General features: G+C 35.8%; 1 protein-coding gene across 8 annotated transcripts in view; it reads right to left on the minus strand.

The window, feature by feature from the left end:
- Positions 1-18,500, minus strand: part of Trpc4 (transient receptor potential cation channel subfamily C member 4) — a 201,419-nt gene extending 182,919 nt beyond the window's left edge. For 6 of the 8 annotated variants that reach the window (XM_063232148.1, XM_063232147.1, XM_063232143.1 and 3 more), the window contains exon 1: positions 16,957-17,095. Coding sequence is in view for 1 of the 8 variants with exons in the window: in XM_063232149.1 (XP_063088219.1) it covers positions 16,957-17,061 (105 nt within the window). In the remaining 7 variants the exon portion in view is untranslated. Of the gene's footprint in view, positions 1-16,956; positions 17,096-18,085 lie in introns of those variants that run through there. The other 2 variants (XM_005006923.4, XM_063232149.1) reach the window with 2 other exon arrangements.
- Between the last annotated feature and the right edge of the window lie 5,923 nt (positions 18,501-24,423).

Consider the following 24,423-nt stretch of genomic DNA (forward strand, 5'->3'; position numbering starts at 1 on the left):
AGCTACTTTCAATTCTGGGAGTTTGCAGCTACAGCTAAAATATTATAGCTTGTATTTGACCTCTGTAAAAAGGTACTTTATATAGGTTTTGGCTATCAGAACTTTAAAATAAAAATATTTGTATATTAACCATAATCACAGAACCATCTATGGAACAGCATACTGACAGCAGACAGAGGGATTAAGAACACATAAGGAAGCAAAAATACAGAGATATCTGAACTTCTTTTGTCTATAAGCATTCTTGATACCTACAAGAGCACACCGTTTTTAGCAGGAAAATAAGGAAGTCATAGAGATAAATCAGATTCCAAACCCAGTAGCCTTTTAACATATTACACACACACACACACACACACACACACACACACACACACACACACACGAGGAATGGTTTATCTCTGAAAATCCACTCCAAACCTCCTATACTCATAGGTGGGTTTTGGGAGGAGAATGGATCATGGAAGCATGAGACTTGTTAGTAGAAGAGCCCACTCATGAATTCATAGCTAATTGCGATGTTGGGAGGTAAAGCCTTGGCTGGAGGAGGAGGTGAGACACTGAGAGTGTGTCTGGAAAGGTCTGTCTACTTCTCTCCTTTGATCTCTCTCTGTCTCTCTCTGTTTCTGTCTCTCTGTCTCTCACTCTCTTTCTCTCCCTTTTCTTCTCCCTCCTCTTCCCTTTTATCCTAACCTTCCCCCTCTCACTCTCCCTTCCCTCCCCATCTGTCTCTCTGCTTTGACGCCATGCTCTGAACAAGCCTCCTCTGCCACGCCCCTGCGCCATGGCACACTACCTTAGAGGCAAGTGAGTATGGAATGAAACCTCTATAAACTGTGGGCCAAAATAAACTGTTCCTCTTTAGAGTTTCAGGAGTTGAGTACTGTGTCTCAGGGATTAGGAAATAACTAAGACATATACCCGTTTTATTATCTGGTGAAAGACAGATTTAATTTGGTGTTGATTAAAAGGTTACTGAAGTCATTATCTATGAAATCATTTAATCACACTAAGAAGAGTCTGTGAGAAGGCAATCTTAGTAACTAGTACTCAAGAGACAGAAAATGGCATAACAGTTTTGACAAACCTAATGAGCATGTGGAAACGAAAGAAAGCCCTAAATTCAGGAGGAATTAAGAAGTAAAGTTACTGTATTTTACAGAGACGTGAAATAGAAATGACAAAATTTTGGAGGAGGATGACTTTGAAAGACCCTTTACACGTGCTCTTTCTTCAAGGTCTATTGTAGATGAAAGACCCTCAGATGGCACCTCACCTCTTTTGGGGAAACCCAGTTATTTCCTCATGGACAGTGATTGAGTTTCTCACATGTAAATAAAATCTAGTCAGTTTCTAGGAAGCAGGTTGAGCATGTAACTATGGAGACTCAAGCCCTTCTGAGAGTAGTTCAGACATGAAGTGAAATTCTGGATCACCAAGATTTTCAGTTGTTTTTATAGCTTGCAACTCTTTCTTCCATGCCATCAAATACTACTGAGAGATAAGCAAAAATAAGCCATTGATACATACAAGAATTTAGATGTATTTTGAGTTGGCAGCCAAGATGCTCCAGTGGAAATGAAGTCTAGCTTTATCTTGGATTATACTGTAGCTCAGAGATGGTGTACTTGTTAAACTACATCACAGACTGAAGTAGCAGAAGTAATGTGGAGGTGCACAGTCACAATTGTGTTACAGGATTTGGGATTAAGATTGAGAATGTCATCCTAAAATAAAAGTGTGGTTGTCCCTTCTGGGACATGATCAGCCAGAAGTGAGTCTAGAATTATATGGAATTCCTCACTGTTTTATGAACATTCTAATAATCTTTCATGTAAGCCATGCAACAGATCCTCATCACACTTAATCACACACTGATTTTTACCTAGAAGAGGCTATCAAAGAACAGCTTCAGAAAGGTCATCACTGAAAACATAATTCTAACATCATCAAAATGGAGCTGAGACCTTGTAGAATGTATTGGGATGTAATCATGGTCAAGTCAATATTAACAGTATCCTGCAACTCACTAGTACATTCCTTCCCACAGATTAAAATTATAATATATATTTAAGTCAAGTAAACAAACAGAAGACAATCCATATTTCATGCAGGATAAGCAGAGATAGGTTTGGATCATACTAAAATACATAGCATATTTATGTATTTTTTTCATCATATGCTTCACAGATGTTGGTAAAATCAGAGGATATCCTATAGGCAGGTGTGGATAGTATTTTGAGTTATATGTGATTCAGTCTAATACAATATTGGGTCTATCTGTAAAGAATCTAGGTAAATACAGTCTATTAAACCTTAGGCAACATAAGTAATAGGAGTTATACTATACTACAGAATGTACAGTTACAGAGCACCTATAGCACTTTACCATCATTTTATAATGAACTTCAAAATTACATGTTTGAAAATAATGAAATTTTCAAAACTACAGGTCTTAGAAATCTTATCTCAATAAAGAGAGGTTAAATTGCTACTGCCTTACATTGATTTGTTTCTTTTTTTTTTTCTAACTTTGTAGTATGACTGCTATTCACCAAGAAAAAAAATTAATTGGAATTTAATAATTATGCCAGATTAATGTGGCTGCATTTATAATTTATTATTTTATATCAAATAGTGGCAAAACAGTTGTTTAGTTCCAGATATCAAAGACTTGATAATATTTAATAATATTTTTAATTAAAAATCATAGCTTGTTGATTTAAACTTCTTGTTACTATATTCATGTTCCTATGATTGCAATTAATAAGTCTAAAAGGTACCAGATAAGTATATTTTTAAAAAACATTTTAATTACATATTTCAACATTAAAGCTAAAATATTAAATAGAGGCATGTGTTTATAATAGAGTGAATGTGGTAGGCTAATTCTACTCTAAAAAATTAGGTAGATATAATATAAACAAACAAAAGTAGACAAATTTTCCTCTAAAGAACTATTGTAAGGGCTGGGGATTTAGCTCAGTGGCATAAACACCTGCTTGGCAAGTATGAGGCCATGAGTTCAACTGGTCCCCAGGAACAAACAAAAAACAATAAACCAAAAAAAATTGTTGTGGAGTTAAGTAGGACTTGTGAAGCCAAGAGCCTAGATACAGAGAAACCACATAAAAATGAAATGACCTTAAACAAGCCATGTTTCCTCACAAGGATTTTGTCAAAACAAACACAAACACCATACTCAGCAGGTCCTCACTTAAAGCATTTGTTAACATTTTAAACTTTCTGGGGCAAGAGGTAAGATACTATCAGAAAACTGCTTAAAATTATAGAGGAATATTCCACACTCTCACAGTAAAACAAGACAGATTTTATTATTATAGAATTTTGCTATATTGTGGATCTAAGGTGTCTCCCAAAAGTCCAGGCGTTAAAGCCTTGATCCAGAGACTGTGGAGCTGCTGGAATAGTGGAAAGATTACAATATGGGGCCTAGTGGGATATCTTTAGGTCACTAGGAGTGTGCCTTGGAAGGGATTTGGGGACCTTGGTGTCTTATTCCTTTTTTCTCTTTGATTTCCAAAGCATGAGACGAGCAGTTTTGCTTTGTCACATAATTCCACTGTGACTTACTGCTACAGGTCCAAAGTGGTAGGATCAACTGATCGAAGACTAAAACCACTAAAACCCTGAGCCAAAGAAACATCTTCTATTTCTCTTTATATTTATATCTATTGTGTTAGGTATTTGTTACAATGATGAAAAACTATTAACACAAACATGAGGGAAAGAAATGGCTTTATGAAACATAAGGCTCTCGAGTCCCTTAAGTCCTGCAGCAAGAAACAAGGTCAAACCAAGCCTGCCCAGAGTCTGCAAAGTAACCCTCAGTTTCCCAGTGTGAGGCTGGGTTAAGATAATTACTCTGACACCCTCTACTTTCAAAAGTACAAGGTCTATCCTTATACTGTTGACAAGCTTTTATAATTTTTAATACATATTTCTCTTTTAAACTAAGGAAAAGAAGCATTCCAACAAAAAATATGAAAAACAGGTTGACACATAGCTCTATTATTGGAGCTAATAGTCAGACTTTAAATGTGATATTGAAGAATATTTAGATATTAGATATAATAATGAAAAGTTTACGGATTTAAACCTAATGAAAAAAATGAAAAAAACTACAAGTGAAAATTTAACAATTGAAATTAGTATCTCAATAAATTAGTTTAGCAACAGATAGGAGAGAGTAAGAAATGATTCATAAATGGTAAAGTGGTTTATAAAGATATTCAAATTATAGAAAAGGGAGCAAAAAATGAATACATTGCAAGAAGAATTAAAAGATACTAACAATATGACAAATAATAAAAATGCCTACACATGTCTTAAAGGGGGAAAAAACATACAAGTACCTGGGGTGCAGTAACCCAGAATTTCCTAAGACTGATGCAAGATATCAGCCATATGGTAACAATACTCCAGGTTCACACTGGAGAAAATACACAGGAGCAATATGGGTGATACTATTTAGACACTATATTGTGCAATTTATGGAGATAAAAAATACTAAAAACATATAACAACTAAAATAAAGATGATATTATCCTCAAAGATCAAAAGCCAGCCTTATAACTGACCTTTTAATAGAGATGATGAGAATCAGAAGTCAGTTGATTGGCATACTTAAGTATGGGATGAAAGTGAATTTTCAAACTACAGTACTCTAACCAGTGAGTGTACTTATTGAAAGGAGGGAAAAATTTTCAAAATTAAAACATTTCAAATCAAACAAAAACTGAGAAAACTACAAGCACACTAAAGAAAATTCTCAACCTCTCAGAAAGGTCCTAAGGAAAAAAATGTGTTGTATCTGTAATTATGAACCTTAAAAAAAAGCAAGTGAGGAAATAAAACATAATAACAATTGTTTTTGAATATCTAAAATCATTAAATCTTCCTAGCTGGGGTTTCTCTCCCAACAACTAAATGCCTGTACATTGGTACATTTAAATTTTATTTTTTAAATATACAAGTATGTTATCTTTTCAATTTATTTTAAGCTACTATGTGGTAAAAAAACGAAGACAGAAATAGTTCATCAATCATACAGATAAATATTATGTATTGGTTCATCTTATATTTTTAATAATAGGTAAAAATAGAAAATATTGCTAGAATTTTATGAAAATAAACTAGGATTGCTCACTGACTGAGTTAAAGTTAAAACTTTTTAAGGCAAAGTATTGACTAATATTAGTGACATCAGTAACATATTAAGTATTTTTCTCTAAGTATAAGATAATACTTTTGAAAAATATTTATAGTGACAATTTTTAGTGTTTTATCTTAGCATTATCATAAGCACTAAGTTTAATATAAAACACAAAATTGACAGAAATTCTAGGATCTACCATGAAATGATTTTCCCTAAATAATGGAGCAAAGAGAACAATTTCTCTTAAGCAAAAGAGACTAACTGCACCATGGAAAATTTAACAGTATGAAATTTGCTTCTTTGAAATTATTTAAGCCCTTCCTTATAGAAAATTTTCTTAAACAGATTACAAGAAATATTTATCTCCAGTCTAATTTTTGGAAAAACTGCATTACATGTTAGGATTTGTGTCTAGATGTCTCTCCTCAAGGCTCATGAAGTTTTAGACGAGGCTTTTTTGGAAGTGGCTGAATCTACAGTGTGTGATTGACTGGTGGTGCACACAAGGTTCTGGAATTCATGGTAGGTGTTTGCTGAATGAGTCCACTGACTGAATTCGTACCACTATAATCCTGGCAGACTCGATATCCTCTGAATGGCACAAAAAGACCCTGTTAAACGTTGGTTGTTGATTTCATTGTCTTCTACCATCATGAACTGTTGCCCCTCTGCTATGTGCCACTGTGCCTTGGAGTCAGCCAGTTATAGACTGAAATCTCTACAAAGAGTGAGCTAAAAAAGTTTTTTCTTCCCTAGCTTTGGACACTGGGCATTTGGTCTCAGCAATGAGAAAAGTAACTAGGACAGAATTTGGTATCAAAGAAGTAGGGTTGTTGTGTGTAACTATAACTGACCATGTGGTTGAACAGTCTTTGGGACTAGCTGTGGAAATACATTAGAAAGGTTTAGAGATGCCAGCTGAAAAAGTAGATCTGGGTCACCTTAGGTTGTTTTATATGGGAGATTCTGGTCAGAGGTCAGAAGATCAGAGAAGTCTGATAGAAATTCGGCAAGCAAAGACCAGGTTCAGGAGGTTTATGCTGGGAAGAAGTACTGCATTGGCTGTTGGACTCCAGATGATGTATGTTATGGCTTGGCAGAAAGTTGGTCTGCATTTGCTCATATCCACAGACTTTTCTGAAACTGAGATATAGGATATAGCAGACTAGTTAATCTGGCCAAACAATTTCAAGGCCTTCTAATGTTGAGGTTGTGGCATAGCTGCTGTGAGGCTTCTAGCCAGGTCTATGTTGAGAATCAAGAGCAAAGAGGCAGTGTGATCCAAAATATTTTGAATTATGCCAAAAAGGAAGCTCCAATAATGCTGTGGATGGCAGAGATAGAGTTGAGGATCTTCATTGACGAGAAGGAACAGAAGTATAGAAGAGATGGACTGAGGGCATCAAAAGAAGCAGCAAGATTTCACTTCTTGCATCTTTAAAACTGCAAAAGTGAAATACTTTCCTTTGAGAAGTAATCCCCAGAGCACTGTGCTCCAGAATAGTGGCATCCAGAGAATTTGTTCTTCAGAATTGGATTCAGAATGGTCAGTGATCCAGGCACTCAAACCCTGTATCTAAGAGAGAAGAAAGCTTTGCTACTGCTCCACCTAGCAGGAGATTTTGCCATCATCTACCTGGCACTGGTTTTAGGTGCATGAAGAATGAAAGAGTTGTGGGGTTAAGAAGCTTCCACTCAGATTTCAGAAGACTTGGCAAGCTAGGAACTTTACCCCAGAGCTGGCAATGTGTGAAGCCGTGAGTGTGAAACCACAGGTATAGTGGAGACCCCAGAAGTTTGGAAAAGCCAGGAACATGAATTGTCTGAGGAAAACTGCAAGGAACAGGATCAAGAGAGAAGTCCTGGGAGTTAAAACCACCAGCAGTGCCAAAAGGGCAGAGCCACACCAGCCCTTTGGAGTTCACAATTTGCCACAGTTTGCCTCAGATGATGCACATGAAGATCAGGAGTTAATGTTTTCCCTGCTAGATTTTGGACTTGCTTTGGTCCCATTTCTTTGCAACACCCTATTTGTAACTTTTGGAATGGAAATATTTACCTTGTCCCTTTGAATGTTGGAATGTTAAACCTTCTTTCCATTTGTACAGGGCCTCACAGCTTTAATCTCAGAGGAGGCCTGGGCAATGCTGAAGCTCTTATGACTTTGGCAACTCTTAAAGAGGGACTAAATGCTTTTTTAAAGGAATGATTCTTTGGGGACTGGAGGTAGAATGCTATGGTTTGTATCTAGATTCTCTCCAAAGCCTCAGTAATTTGAGATGGGGCTTTGTCAAAGTTAGCTGAATCTAGAGTTTGTGATTGATTAAGAGTGCAATGCTGGGATTAAGGGTGTTGGAAATATGGATGGTTCATTGCTGGCTCAGTCCACTGACTGGATTGGTACCACCCTAATCCCAGCAATATGGGTAAGATAAAGGGTGGCGGGAGGCTTGCTTTTTACTTTCCCTTGCTTTCTTTTGCTGTCATCTGCTGCCATGAATTGTTTTTCCTCTGAGATGGCATTCTGTCAGCCCACTCTGCCTTGGACACAATAAACTGAGGAGTGAAACTTCTATAAATTGTGATCTAAATAAGCCTTTTCCTTTTAACTGCAGATTTCAGGTATTTTGTCTCAGCAAGGTGAGAAAATAACTAGAAGACTACTAATGAGATTTAATTTGAAGTCATGACTCAGTAGAAGTTTTAATCACATTTCACCATGAAAACATGTCATACTGTGGGGTTCTAAATGTTCATTACACTTCCTATAAATGTTTCTCCCTTGGTATAATCAAGGCAGCAGGTAATGTAAATAATATTTGGTAGTATCTCTATTATAAGATCCCAGTCAATGAAGGAGAAGCTTCATTCCTGGATTGATAAGAATAGTGAAAACATCAACTGACAGGTATAGAAGTGATGGAGTGTAAACAGTAGATATTATCATCGGATGGCATAAATGAACCAACAATATGTGAGTCCTTTGAGAAGCCACTGTCTGTGGATTACTCATACGATTAAAATAATCAAAATAAAATGTAGAAGACCCTAGAATAATCTCTAACATCAATTAAATTCCTGTGTACTTCATGAGCAGAGAATTTCAATCACTTTAAATATATAGCATGCAATATTCTTATGCATTAAAGATGGAAAATACTATTTTGCTCTCATAACTAGAAGCCTTATAAAAAGTTAACCTATGTTTTGAAAATCTTTCTTTAAATTAAAATGAATTGTTATTGTTGAATATATGTAGATTACTCAACAATGGATCATTTCAATCAATCTTTTTACTTTTTCTCAATTAGGTCATATAAATACTTTGTAGATATTTGCTATTTTTAAAAATTGAAGTTAAAATACTATAGTTTAAAATATGTATTAGTATTCTGTATTTAGTGTTGCTAGTAAATACTGCTAGTAACTATTAAGCTAAAGAAAGAGAATTTCCAACATGCAATTATATCCAATATTTCAAATATGGTAACATAAAAACAGGAAAATACAAAAGTATTTTATAGTTATACTTCAAGTTCTTGTTTCAGAGCTTCATTTCTAAATACAGCAGAACCCAAAGCAATTCTTATCCCTCAAACTTTTGATACATTTGCATCATGTAAAAAACATTTAGCAAGAATTATTATAATTAAATCTTTTTTCCATTAAGACTTCTTCTAATCATGAAAGGGCAAAATCATTTACAGGTTCACTTTGTTCCAAGAATGTGTTGGAGTGTTAAATGAAAATGGCCAGGTTAGCTCTCCAAATAGTTATACTACAAATCAAAATGTTAAGCTGTGAGGTTAAAATGAACCAGATAAGCAACTCTTTCCCTTTTGCCAACATTTTCCTCTTGTACATCATAAAAGGAGAGGGCTATCTTTAAATGTCCTTTTTTCTTAAGTTTACAGGCAATGAGAAACTTAGCGAATGGCACCTTGATTATTTTGATGAGTCTCAGAAAGCAAAAATTCTGGCAAATAGTGGGTAGCACTGGGAGGGCGGGTCTCACATAATATTTTTAAAAGTTCAACACAGCTACCTACCCCAGTTCCTGTTTCTGCACCCAACATTTAAGACTATGAGAAAAATGGCCTGTTTCTAGATTTCTCAGTATACTTTGAGCTATAAACAGAGAAGCCCACATGAAAATACTAACAGTAAACACTGAGAGCTCCTGGATGACTGATGAGGACTCAGGTTTAAAGGAATCTCTTGAGCCAAGGTCTTTAAATAAACTCAAATGAACTATGTCTTCTGTTTCAAATATTCCAGGTTATTCAACCATGGATCATTTTAAGCTATCGATTTGTTTTCTTTTTCCTAACTGGATTGCGTATTTCCTTTGTAGATATTTACTCTTTTTAAAAATAAAGGCACAAAGACCAGGTGGTGAAGACCTACGTCATTTCATTCCTGCCTCTCTAGCTCTTGATTTACATTTTGCTTCACAGGTTCCAAGAGGGATGAGGCAACACATTTATATATAGTGCTGTAAATCCAACAAAACTTTGGCAAAAAACTTACCTCCTTAAATTTGTAGCCTTTGAAAAGGAATTTAGTAGTATCTATGTATAACAGAAAGGCACCATTTTAGTAGTGTCAATAGTGTTTAAATTAAGATGGATTTACACACAGAAAACTTAGGTCTTCCATGAAAATCATGATTTGTGGCTAGGAGTATTTCAACATGATCTGTTTTTTAAATCTTAGTAATAAACTGTACTCATTTTAAGATAAATTGTGTTGTTTCTTTAATGAATTATCTGTCTTCATAAGAAAAGTTCAGGAGAAAAGCAAAGAATATTTGTAAGATAATATGAAGTACTCGAATGCAATAAGAAGTTAATAATCATTCTTGCTTGAAGCATTAATTAAAAAGGAAAGTATGTGCCCTATTTCTCTTTACTTCTTTACATCTATCAGAGTAATTGTTATGTATTAAATAAGTCCTCAGCAAGGTATGGGTACATATATACATTTAATGAGATGCAGGAGACTTACTTATAAATACAGTTTTAGACTTATGACTTTTCATGTCATTCATTATATAGCCAAGCATTCTACAAGGACCTTCTTACATCAGCAAAAAGAAATTTTTTTTTAACATTGAGGACTGGTTTTAGAACCTTATCACAGAGGAACAACTTTTTTTTCCTTTTAATTTTGATCAGGGCATTAGTTTATCACCAAATTACCCAGACGGGTCTTGAACTTGAAATTCACCTGGCTCACATTCTCAAATTATGGCATAACTCTATGACCACCATACCATATTTGTTAGCTTTACTCCTATAATCCCTGCTATTAATTTGCATTTTACACTCAGGAGTAGTCTCCCTTTTTATTTATTATGATTACATATATGAACATAATGCATATAAATATATATGTGTGTATCCATATTGTACATTCTGCATTGTATAAATATCCGTATGTATGCTGGGCTCTACATCAAATTAAATGTGACTTAACTACGCTTGTTCAACCTCAAGTAGTACAGAACATACATTCACAATGGTCTTCGAAGTGATCTGCTAGCTATACAGCTTTAGTGTACTTGAGCACGAAAGATCTCTTATGTAAATAAATTTTTATAAAGATGACTGCTTGTAAAACATGGCAAGTACATCACTCTTTCATTCATATTAACTCTTCCTGTCCACTCACCCCTACATTAAAATTTGGGGCATGGATATTAGTTTATGATCAGTTACTGGAAACATCAGTATATTGAAATAAAAGCTATGAGATAACAGCTGATAACAGATGAATTCAAGCATTCTTACTTGCAGAAAATGTGTGTTGAGCAATGGTTATACTAATTCTATGAAATGGAAGCTATGATTTAGTGTCCTATGCAGTATGATTCTGTTATGCACAGGTCTGCCTAAATATATTGTTTCCCCACCATCATGTAGAGGTGAAATGCATTAAAAATGTAGCAATGCATAAGAATACTTTGAATAAATCTAGATTTGTAAATATTTCACTCTCAGTGGTGTAGGATAAAAAGAATAAATATCAAATCAAAACAAAATACAAAACTAGACATTATGCCCTCTTAAGAATGTGACATTTGTTCAACTTAATTTGTTGATACTATCATTCTAAAGTGAGTTTCTTTAGTTCAGTAGGCATTCCTGATATACTTGCATTTGTCTTCTTACGATTCTAACTTCTTTTCATAGTGTAGTGGAACAAGAACTATCCCCTAAAAATTCTAACGAAGGGCCACTTAAACTAATGAGCATTTTATAATCACATCTATAAAACCTATGAAAATGAGCATTATAAAGTAACTAGTTGATTGCAAATTATGTTTAATGAACCATGGTGGGAAATTATTTTTGTAATGCAAGAAAAAATATTGTGATGTTATTATTATTAATATTATTGTAACTGGTTTAATCATACAGATAAGTATTCTAAAATCAGCCAAGGATGGCATTGTAAAAGTATGAAGTAAATTAATTATGCTTGATTAAATCATAATATTTAAGACAATCTAGTTCAGTTACAAATTCATACATTTTTAAATATCCTCTTGGTTTCTAAAGATGTTTGCCTAATTCAGAAGAAAGACCTTTGCCCACCTGTAAGGCAGAGCATACAGAAGCTTTGCTTGTATTTATACTTGGGACATCTGGAAAAAATTTTCAGAAGTACAGTAATGTTGGCAGAAGTACCAACTGTGCTTCAGTGCTTGGAGAACTTTTAAAGGAAGCAAAGTGGTAAAAGTTATTCTGGACAGAGGGAGCTTTTCTAAAAGACACGATAAAAAATGTAAAGCTTATCCATAGAATAATCGTTGAAATAGTCACATACAATAATCCACACGTATCTACTAGACGCATACCATTTTAAGATTAATTTTTGTAGTGGTATTTAAAGATATCACTTCTTCAACTTCAATGTGAATGGATTTGTGGTATAATTAAATTAGTTTCAAATATATGCATACGTTTAAAAATATAACAGTTTTACTAAAATTTGTTACCATCTGATAGATGCCCTCTGCAATACAGAAATAAAAGCTCTTCTCATTAGATACCAAAGAACATTAAAATAACTGAACAAGTAAAATTTCAAATAAAATTATGACAAAATACTTGATACAAATACAATACAAACGTGATTGCTTTCATTAATAAACAGACATTTTATTAGGAGCAGACAGATATTCTAAAGGGTTGACTGGGAATTTTTTACTTAAATACTACAATCCTATGAGCATTAAAGAAAAATTTATAAAATTGAATTTTGTCCATGAAAATAGACCTTCCTTTCCACATGCATTGTATTTGCATTCTAGGATAAGAAAAATAGAGTGCTGGAGATGGCACTCGGTGGTAGGGACAGAGTTTGGATAAAGCCCTTGGTTCAATGACCAGTGCATAAATAAATAAACAATTTAATTAATTGGAGAATGGTGCTTTGGAGAATAGCTTGCCTCCTGCTCTGCTGCAAAGCTGGTGGAACTTTAGTAAACAGATTACTGTCTCAAATCCTGTCCCTAGGAAGGGAACAATTGCCTGTGTCCCTGTGATGTGTTTGAACACATCAAAGAAAAACAATAACAGCAAGAATACAGTAGATTCATGAATCTTATTATTTTTACTTTAGAAACTGTAAGAATTAAGTAAAATGCAGGGTGAGATTTGAATCAAGTTTGAATCTGTTTAACCACAAAGAAGTTTTGTAAATTTTTGAAATTTAGTCTGGTCAGGTTGTTAAAATGTGATAACATTACTTCAGATTCAAACAAGATTCGAAAAAACAGGTGTCTAGAACAGTTCTTGGCATATATATTTGTGTCCATAAATATTCCCACTCCATTCTTTCACCGTTGTTTTAAAATAATAATTTCTGATTCTTACTTTAGCTACATTTCAGCCTTTTTTGCTATTGATTCAAAGCAATCACCTAACGGGGCTTTTTAAACACATTTCCAAAATATTATCACGAGCTTTAGGCAGAATTTAATTACTGCATATCCATATCTTCATTTATTGTAGTTTTCATTTCTCAAAAAGAAAGCAGCATACCAGGTAAAGCTATTCAAGGCATATTTTAAATTAATGTTTGATTTAACAACTCTAATTTTATGTATAAACTGTGCATGTGTCACCTCCTCCTATCATCTCCTGGATATCCTATTTAAACTGAACATTCAGACGCATCAGTTAGATATAAATAGATGATAGCATTGGCTATGAATTTGTTCATGAAGTAATTATAAATTAATGTCTTTCCAATGCATGTCTTTAATTTTTAGTTTTCAAATGAATGATTCCAAAATGTATTTCTTGTTACACAGCTTTTCCTTTTTAGTTGTAAATATTAACATTCTTAGAAATCAGATCTGTATCTATACTGATTTAAAAAAAGCAGCCATGGTCAAAGCATTCTCAAATATTTTAATATACAAAAGTCACAATGTATCGGAAAGTGTTCAAAATAGAAAACATAAGGAGAAGAAAGTCAATCCTAAACCAATTTTTCATTATAACTAGATGAGAATAAATGCCTAATTAAAACTGAGTTAATCAAACTAGCTTTAATATTTATTATGTGAGTAGGAAATAGTTTAAGAGGAAAGCAAAGTTTTTATTTTAAACTGTCTTCTCAACCTAATTTTCAATAGGAACCAAAAGCTTGTGGTTAATATTCCATGAATATTAAAAATACCAGTTTCAATTTGGTCCAGACAATACAATTTAGGAAGTAAAGATGCATATTAGAATCTGATCTCATAAAACGTTTGACACATGATTTTGGAAGAAAGAAATGTACCTTATTATATGGTCCCTTTGTCTAGTTTATTTCACAAGTCATAAACAATCACATTTGTGTAAGAAAATAAACAGTCTATAGTTTAAAATCTTATATGCTGCTTAATATTTTCCATTTACCTACCATTATTTACAAAAATCCCTTCTTTGAGCATTGTCACAGCTGATTTTATAGATAGACATATATGTCTTTTTATTCATTACAAATTAATTAGAAATGATAGAATATTTGAAAGTGGGTAAAAATTATGTTGATTTACATAGATTTATAGCAATTAAATTTGCAGGTATAAAATATAACAAATACTTCTAAAAATATACTGCACTATTGTTTTTCTTAAATTCATCAAGCTTAAATTCTCAAAGAGAATTATTCCTCAACAGACATTGAATCATATTTGAAATAGGGTAGATTGATTATATTTGACTGGATGAGTAGATATTTTTATTACTTTTGTCATTATAAAATAAACAAAGTAATGACTGTGCTATTTCTATCTTTCAAATACAGTTAAGGGACAACAATTTTTAAGCCTAATTATTCAAAAAAGTGGTTTTCTATTTATGAAATTCATTGCGTAACTTTGATAGGCATAATCATTCAGATATTTGAGACAGTATATCTAATTTTCTGATCCTTTATAGGTTGAAGTGATGTACTAATTTATAAAATATAAGTTGCTTTTAAAATTTATTTATCTTCAGCTTCCTGAAGAACATCAATCTTAAAACATTTTAGCCCTTTAGATGCCTGCAGTTCTTTATAGAATGTAGGAAAGTTTGAAATGTATGTACTGATCAAGACTTCCAATTTTCTTCTAATCAGAAAGCACAGATTTGCTTCTGCTTTTCCTATTTATGTAAATTTCCCATTTATGAATTAATATGATAAGTTGTATGAAAAGTTATCTGTTTTGTTACAAAATTCACAACTCAAATGACCATAAAATTCATAGTTTTTAATCATTTTTTATAGTCTCCTTGATGCATTCTGATTTTGACCTTTTGGAAATAAGTACAATATAACAATATAAAAGTAGAAAAACAATATAAAAGTAGATAATTTTAAATCTCTTCAGTCATAAAAGTATATTCCATGTCATATCTGAGAGAACAACTGTAAGCAATGTCAATTTTTTTTTTTTTTTTTTTGGTATCAGAAGTCGAACTCAAGACATCCTGCTTACCAGGCAGGTGCTGTGCTGCTGAGCGGTATCTCTGGCCCACTTTGTCAGTGTTCAACAGGCTTTCCTAACACGGTCATGTTTCTCATATCTGGCTAGATTAGATACTTTACACTTTGGTAGATGCTCCTAGTGAAGAAAATGGACCTTTCTAAATTTGTAAATGCAAACCTATATGTCATAATTCGTCCACCTATATATTTATTCAGCATAGAGCGAGCAATTCTCATGGTCAACTTCATCAATCTGTTGGTCTATGTTTTTGTGCCTTTCTGGCTTTAATCTTTTATTACCCCGGCATGGCAGAACACTGGAGTTCTGATTAAAGCTCTCCAAAAAGGCAGAACTCTGGTGTTATGTTCTCTTATTCATAAACAATATAAGTGTTTGCACTCCACCTGCAGTAACAAGTATTAATCCAAGATATTCATGTAAAATAGTTAGATAAAACTTCTCAGACTTACACCAATGGGCTGATCTGTATGAACAACTGTAGTAGTTCATATAGATTTAAAAGCTCGGCTTTAACGTTGTCAAAATGAATGGTGACTCTAATTTTCAGTTAGATAGCTGTGCCTATATTCTATTGCATTTTCTTTTGTCTTTAATACTTAAGGGGATTGTCCTGATTTACTGTCCAGGTGAACACAAGTAAGCATTATGACTTTCAAGACCAAATCATAACACAGTGATGAGGATGCCAGTGGCCTAACACATCCACCCACTCCTACTCTGTCTCTGAGTTCTACTTTTAGAAACTCCTCCAGTAAACCTTCTTTCTTAAAGAATTTTTAAAAAAATGATCTGTATTGTGATTACCCTGATAAAAAAGCCAGGAATTATATGAGCTCTGGGAAGTTTTTGTTTGTTTTCTTTTTAGTTTTACGAGTCTGGGCTAAATTTCTTCCTAATAAAACATTTGCAGCTCTCCTTTCTATGTCCTCCCACTTCTTTGGCTTGGTGCTTACTCCATAAGCACCCCCTGTCTTTTATAGCACTGGAATTTAACTGGGAAGGGCCTCCCTAAGAAACCATGTGAACAGAGACACAACCCCGCAGGGGATCCATCACAGTGCCTGCAAGCAGAAGATCCCAGCTCTCTCTGCTCACTAGGTCCAGTGCCTGGCCAGCACTCTGTGGTATTCGGGAAGGCAGCGGAGTTCACGGCTAGCACAACAAGTTGTGCTGTGAATCTTAGCGATCTACCCACGCAGCAAGCAGGATTATTGGCTCAGTTCTAGACAGGGTCCAGCAACATGGGAAAAAGTGCTTCTGCTTTTTGACAGAAAATGGCACTGACGCAGAGTGTAATCAATCCACTTGGGATATTGAGCACGTTCCTTTCCGTGGCCCCCATAGTGTAGGAACCAGAGGGTCAAAGGCTCTCTTTATATGCACCAGGGGAGGCCACTATGATCCATTTTCTCTAAATGCATAAAAGGCTAAAAAACCACCACATTGCCCAGCACCGCGGCCAGGCTGCAGCTGCTTTGTTTGCCATATAAGTCACAGCGGGGGTTTGCTCCTGCCCTCTCCCCTAGTCTAACCAAGAGCCTGAGCAGCACCCGCAAACTCGGGCTCAGTGGGGATCAACCACAGACAGCTCCACGGATCTTGTCCCTATCCACGAAAAGAAACTAAGCAGTCCCAGGCTCTTGAACTCCGAGCCCCCCAGGTGTCCGCCTCCCAGGAGGGAGCCGGCTTCCCGGGCCACCGCGTAAAACTTAACGGAGACCGTGCAAGGACTGGGGGGAGCGGGGGGTCACAGGGGGCTCTGACGCGCCCAGCTCTTTACCTGCAAAGTTGCAATCTTGGGTGAGGGGATCCGATCCGAGCCGGGGGCTGCACGCCCCGTCACATTCCGCAGGGCTTCCTCGGGCGCGGTGGACTTTTGCACCATTCCAAGGAGAAACGCACGAAGCTGGAGCCCACGCAGCCGGCTCGGAACTGGGCGGAGTGAGGATGCCGAGAGCGAACCCCGGCGGCGGGGGAGGGGCGGCCGGCGGGTGGGGATGGGGGAGCGCTCACCCACCCGCGCCTTCAGCCCTCTGGACCAAGTTAAGAGCTCCACAACTGACTGCGCGAGCCCGAGCCCGGAGCAAGGCTCCCCGTTCCCCGCCTCCGTCCCCCCGAGGCTCCCGGCTGCAGGTCCGCGCCAGCCGCTGGGCAAGGACAGCACTGGAAGACGCTCGACCCACGCCTGGGCGAGGGCTGACGCTCCCCTGGCTCCGTGGCCTCAGTGGCCTCCACCTCCCCGGGCCAACCTCGGGACTTCCTAACGTCAGCAGCGGGGAGCTCAGCACTGCGAGCTGGCCCAGCCTTGGTGAGACTCTATCCCGCCGTCCGGGACGCAAGCCAGACACACCTCCGGGCTTCGGTGGGGCTCTGCAGACATGTAAGAGTTCGGTTTACGCCAGGACCCAGCTTCCCAAAGCCCGGCTCCTACCCCAGTAAACAAACATCCGTGCGGCTGGCTGGTCATCCAACAGGAGAAAAGTAACCCCCGCAACTCTCCAGCCTCCTCCGCTGGCGCAGCTTGGGGTTCCTGGCACCCCCTCGCCCGTCCTCAAGGTGTCAGACTTCCCCTGCGAGAGCGAGGATGCGGTTCGCTACAAGGCGAGCCATCGCAATGAATAAATGATGAGCCACAACGTCCCACCCACCCCTACCAGTTCGGTCTTCCCAGGAGGCAACGGAAATCAGCAAGTTTCCAAGTGTTAAAACCCGAGCGAGACGCGGGGCAGCCTTGGAGCACAGGGCTTGGCAGCTGCAGGTGATGTAGGAGTGCGCGCCCGTGCTCATGTGCACGACATTTCTGAATCAGTGTTATCCCTGGGCCAATCTCTTTGGTGTTCACAGACAAAAATAATATCAAAATGAGAAGACGAAAGCAACGTATGTGTGCAAACCAGGCAATAACTTACTTGCTGTAGCTGCGAAGCTTTTCGCTCTGGGAAGTTTGATTGGTCCCAATCTCACGACCCGGGAAAGATCGGAGTTAATTTGTAAAAGCAACAGTAGCGTCCAGGCAGAATCTTCTGTAGGAACCGGGAGAGATCACTTCCTTCGGACTCCTGTTTCTACTTGGTTTCTTTTATCTTCTGAAAACTCCAGGGAGACATGCTGACTGCGTGGCTCTCCAGCAGACGACTGCTCCAGATTTGTGCTGGTGCCACAGATTAGTGGCATTCTTTCTCCCCAGCCGCTGGGTGTCACGCTTTTTACACCTTCTGGAAAACAGCCCTATAATGATCTCAAAAAGAACCAGTTTCTTCCCGTGGATTATTTATTTCCCAAGGAGCACAACAGACAGACCAGCGCCCACACGCAGACTCCCGAGCACCAAATGCAAGCATTTCCTTCGTGTTTATGTACCCCTAGCTCAGATGAGCTGAGTTTATCTGTTTGGAGTATTTCCAGGACAGAAGAAGATGTGATAAAATAACCCTCAATGGAGAGACACACATGAAACTTTTTTTCCTTTTAAATCAATTATCTTATTTTTTACTTTGTCTCTTATCCTAATTGCTCTTCTCACGAGTTCATCTACAACTGATTTGTATTCTAAATCTCTAGGAGCAGGAACCTCTAGACCATCCTTCTAAAGCAATTAGGTATCTACACTGAGACAAACTCCGTTGGTCTACAATGCTTCTCTAGAAAATAGAGAGAGCAATAAAATAGTTCTTTCCTTCTCTAAATTTCTTGTTACTCTTTACCTCAGAAGTATACCAACATCTTTAAACAATCATTTTTCTTAGCTTTTATAAAATATGTAAAAATACACATATCTGCAGACACGGCAGTAAAATTTAAAATGAATTGGTGTCAACTTTCTGACAAGAAGGAAACAATTCATATGGAAAACTATTTTATGGATAACATATATACGTGGCTTTAGACAGTGAACTTACTTTGATATTTTAGCATCTATACCAAATTAAATGCATTTCCTGCCTCTCTTAACATAGTGTCTCCAATATTGTGTCAATGAGAGTCATTTTACCAACTTTTAATAATTTATTATTTTTCCCATAAGGAAAGAGCTGATGAATCTACAGTATGCACAACCAAGAGGAACACTAATACAGCACTGTATATACCAGCCACAGGAGCAGACTGTTCTTATGGGGAAAAATAGTATCTGTTGAACCCTGAGCCCCATTTTGGTGCTTCACATGATTACTGATTGCTAATCTCATGTCATTCACAAAATGATTAGCATTAACAGGAAAATTATCAGAAGCCTTCTTAAACAATCCAGTGAACTGTATATATTGTGGCCTAGGCAATCTAAAGAAGTTTGTAGTTTTGACAATATAAAACTACTTGGCATCATTTTGCAAACCTTCATAGCATTTAAAATGCAGCTCACTGAAGTCATTAAATTTACAGTAAAATGCTATGTGCATATCTGGATTTTGGTTTCAATATCGGATTCAAGAAATGACGAAAAGCTCTCATGTTAAATTTAGCAGATATAAGTAACCTAAAAAATGATAAAAGTATAACAGTTTATTTGCAGTGCTTAGCTGTAGTGTAAATATATCATGGGACTGAGACCATAATTTCTTTAAGAACTCAAATTTACTTCTAAAAACTGTTCTCCATATAAAGCTGACAGGTAACATTTGTAGATTACTTTCTTTTAAAATTGGAAAAGACAAAGTCACAGACAAATACATTTGGAAAATTTAATTCTGCCTTGTGTCCTAATTGATATTCTGTGTAATAATAATCTCCTGTGCATGACGTCTTCAAATAGATGACAGTGGCCTTTTCTGATCCCAGACAGGTTTGGGATACAGGTGAGCATTCCCTTTAAAGCCTGCCTGACTGTCTCTTGTGTGGCCAGAACTCTCAAATTTGGAACAATGGCTCTACAAGTGTGCACCCAAGGACTCTGGTCTCTGCTTAAGGTTCAGATATTTGCTTTTGTTTCAGGTCTTTCATCTTCTGTTTGTGACATCGATCAGAATAAGGCTTTGATCCATTGTTTAGAACCTGGTTATAAACATGGCTTTTTACCTGCCTGTTTAAAAAATGAATGTTAGCAAATTTTTTTGAAATGTTAATTTTAGTCAACTGCTGCAAATTTCTGTGAAGTATTTCACTATTTTAATTGTTGAAAAAATGGGTTGTTTTTATACTTTATTAGAAGACTTTGTTGAAAGCCTTTGCTAACACATTTTTGACTGCACATCTGATTAAATCCTCAGAATAGAATCCTACAAATAGAGACATGTATCAAGATGCAGGAATATTTTAAAGCTCACTGTGTATGTTATCAGGGAATTTGTTTTATGGAACTCTCATCAATAGGAGGCATATTTAATCTGTATTTTCCTCTTTTCTCCCTTTATGCTTGCTGATTTCCTATTTAGGAAAAAAATATAAAACTAATAACTTGTATTGCTAGAAAAGGTGACATACTTGTATTGTATTATTTTAGTGTGAGTTTATATAGTTTTTCAATACTTAGTAAGGATTTTAGTGCTTGCTTCCCTAATTTGATTTATAATAGCGCTTGAGATATTAACATTAATGTGTTCTCATATTTATGTATTTCTTCACTTCTTTGATTTTCAAAATTGGGGATAATATTATTTATTTTTGAAAAGTTATGGTTCTCATAAATATTAAACCACCACATTTTCCTAGATGATTTTTTGAATACTTCAATGTTCTTAACATCTTTTCCCACATGTATTCATTCTTTACAAGTTGTTTTAATCATTAATTCATGGACCCTGGAATCATATTGTGTATTTGAAATCTCAGTAATAGGACAAAATGTATACTTAGGTGCAAAGCATTGTGGTAAGTTTAGTATACATCTGTGAACAAAACAGATATTTTATATTTACAGAATTTATATTTTAAGTAAGACAAATACATTGTAACTAATATAGTAAGTTCTGTGCAATATTAGAGGATGATTAAAGGAAGAGGGTGATGATACTAAAAGCTCTGGCAAGGGCACATGATGACACTGAGTTGCAATTTTCACAATTATTCAGGGCGGACACACTGGAGCAGACACAGAAGTTGGGAAGCTGGTCATGGGATTATCCAGGAAAGTACAGTGGAGGTAGAGGAGTAACTGTAGGTGACTCCTGTTTCAAAAATTACTCTGGGTGTTATAGGGAAGAGAGACTAAAGAAGTAACACAGAAGCAGTAAGAACAGGCAGGAGGCTACTTAAACAAACCATGAAATGTGGTAGCATAAATTTACTGAAGGCAGATTAAGGATCCAGTCTGGAAGAAGACCCACCACAATTTTCCAAGCTCCGTACATACAGAGGGTGAGTGTGAGAGTGGAAGAAAGTTGAGATGGTTTTAGAGGGAAGATTAGGACTTCATTCGTGTGTGTGTCAAGTCTGAATGGTTGTCAGAATATGAAAAGCTGCATGACCTTGGTTAATGTCACCGAAGTCTATGTGCCTTAGATTTTCTATCTCTGAAAGAATGAAGTAATCACTCCTATCTCCTAGGACCAAATTAGTCTTATTTAGTGACCGTCTAATTGTATCTTTTATAAAAGAGGAAACCAGTACCACTTACAATAAATGGTAAATAAAGAATTCATTCTTCCTTTTCACACTGGTAGAAGATGTCACCTCTTTTTTATTAACCAGGTTGCTTTGCCAAGCTTCTTTCTTCTCTATCAATTCTGTTCTACTGATACTTCCATTCTGTGATTTAGCTTCACGTTGCTATTTGCTCTATTCTCTGTCATTTTAAATGTTAGGTAGTTCTTCCATCAGTTCTTGCTGTCTAAATGGATGCAGCTGTTATGACAAGGATGAAATCAACAAATATAATACGCTTATAAAGGAGATGAGTACGTATCATGCTTAACAGACATAATCTGCTCTTAGTGTTATTAGTGCTCATTACTGAATGAGGCTGTCCTGGCCCTGAAACAGAATAATTGTTTACCCTCCCACCCCGGTCTTACGATACACCCATATGGTACACAAAAGGCTTCTACCCCAAATATATACACCTATCTCAGTACTTCTCCATTACAACCCAGAGACATTTCATTCTGTGCAATTTGTTCCTATTAATTAATCACTTTCACAAACTCTTGCTTATTTGTGTCCTGGAAAATGGAGTATCTTCCTAAATCAAGAATGGAAGTAGGCATCATTGGAAGACCAGGGAGATATTTGACTGCTTCAGAAACCAGAAGTAATAGATGTGCAAATATTCCTATTGGATATTGACAATGTTCTAGTATGGGTAATGCATACGATTTTTTTTTAAAAGGGAAGAGATAATAGAGACAGTGAAGGACATTTTCTTATTGATTAAGGGAAAACAAGACATAACAATTCTTAAAGTGAACCGCTGGTGTTATCTTAGTTTTGTTTTAGAAATGATCTTCCATTATGTTTGGCCTTAGTGGAAATCCTCCCACCTTTCAGTGATACGGTAACAATTGTATCTGCATGATTCCATTGCAATGAGAGCTCTTTTTCTGTTATGAATTTTGTGAATGTTTATCAGATGTCATTTTAGGCTGTAATGCTTTAGCTAATCTTTAGTATCAGTCAATTTTTGAAGAAAGAAGCAAATGGTTTAGAGAAAGTTCTCCTTACTAAATATATGTCCCAATTTATCTTTCTCTCATTTTTATTATTAGAGTGTAGAGAACTGAACTCTGGGTTTAACACATACTAGGCAAGTGCTCTCCCACCGAACCACTTCCCCAGCAGTGACTCTGTACATTTTAAATAAGGGTGGTAAGTTTCTGAAGAAGCAAAGGACTGTTAAATGAAAACTGTTAGTGACTTCACAGAATACATCAAATAATATATCAAGAAATGAAATGATATAAAACACGTCACCGAATCATACTTAATGGTGCATAATCAGCCTTTAGTTTCCAGTTTTTCAAATGAAAATACGCAAACCTATAAATGACTTTTAGAGTAAGATGAAATGGGCAGTATAGTTCAATGGCAAGTACACAGATCTATAGGAGGGCTTGAGCTGAGTACAAGGTCTGCTATCGCTTTTGGCCACTTAAGTCAAAATCATTCAACAAGCGGTGGAAGGTCTTGATTTGTGATATCTCAGCAGATTATTAAGTTTTTGAAGAGGCAATGTGAATATCTCTGAATGCAGACATTGCTAATTACAACAGCTCGAAATTTTAATTAATTGTTTTATAAACATTAAGTCCTTAATTTATAAAAGAATAACATTATCCACTATAGTAGGCATGATTCTCAGTTTACAAACTCAATAGAGGAAAAGAGATAAAGAAAAATATTTTGCAAGCAAAGTACTAAAAGGGTCCAGGTATATGACAATCCTACTTGTACTCTGAAATCCATCTTTTATTCAAATGTTAGAAAAATAGTTTTTGGTCAACTAGAATGTAAAACATGTAAATAAAATTGAAAACTTTTTAAAATATTTAATTCATAGTTTTCCTTATGATACTTTTATAAATCACATGAGATAAAATATTTAGAAATATTGATTTTTTTTCTGTTCTCATACTTTATGAAATTTAATTCAATTTCATTTTGATTTAATTCAATCTCTTCACCAGCAACTTCAAAATAAATTAAAGTCATCATTAGAACTATTATTTGAGTCATCTAAAAGAGTTTTGCAATGTTTATTTTCATTTTTTTAAACTCATATATATAAATATATATACATATATATATATATATAGTCTTCCTTGAGTGTATGATGCAATTTATGTGTAACAATTTGTGTGCTAAGAATCCATTACATAGTGCAACAATTTTTGTTTTTCTTTGTTGGCTCTCCAAAATATGGACAAAAACATGAATTTTTAATAAGACTAACCTGCAGTATTATCAAACACTTAGGAAAACGTATTATTGGAAATAAATATTACATTTTTATTTTTGTCACTGCTGTTGCTTTTATAATTGGAATCAAACTCATGACCTTGTACTTGTCAGGCAGGTGCTGTGCCGCTGAGCTATTTCCCTGTCATGCATTGGAGTTTTATTTGTTACTTATTTGTTTATTATTTCACTGATGAATTTTTAAATGGTGAGTTCTGCAGTTATGTAACACTGATTTGTATACTCTAGATACAAGGTTTTCTTTTTAAAATCCAAATGAAGTCACTGAGGCAACTCCCAATTCTATATGTTTTAATTAGGTTACAAACCTGCAGTTAAAATTGAAAATTACGATGGAATATTTGACACTGGGTAATTTATAAAGAAAAGAAGTCTATTTCTCATAGCCCTAGGGCTACAA

This window comes from Cavia porcellus, unplaced genomic scaffold (assembly GCF_034190915.1).
Source record: "Cavia porcellus strain 051 isolate PalLab524CR breed Dunkin Hartley unplaced genomic scaffold, mCavPor4.1 scaffold_21, whole genome shotgun sequence".
Lineage (NCBI taxonomy): Eukaryota > Metazoa > Chordata > Mammalia > Rodentia > Caviidae > Cavia > Cavia porcellus.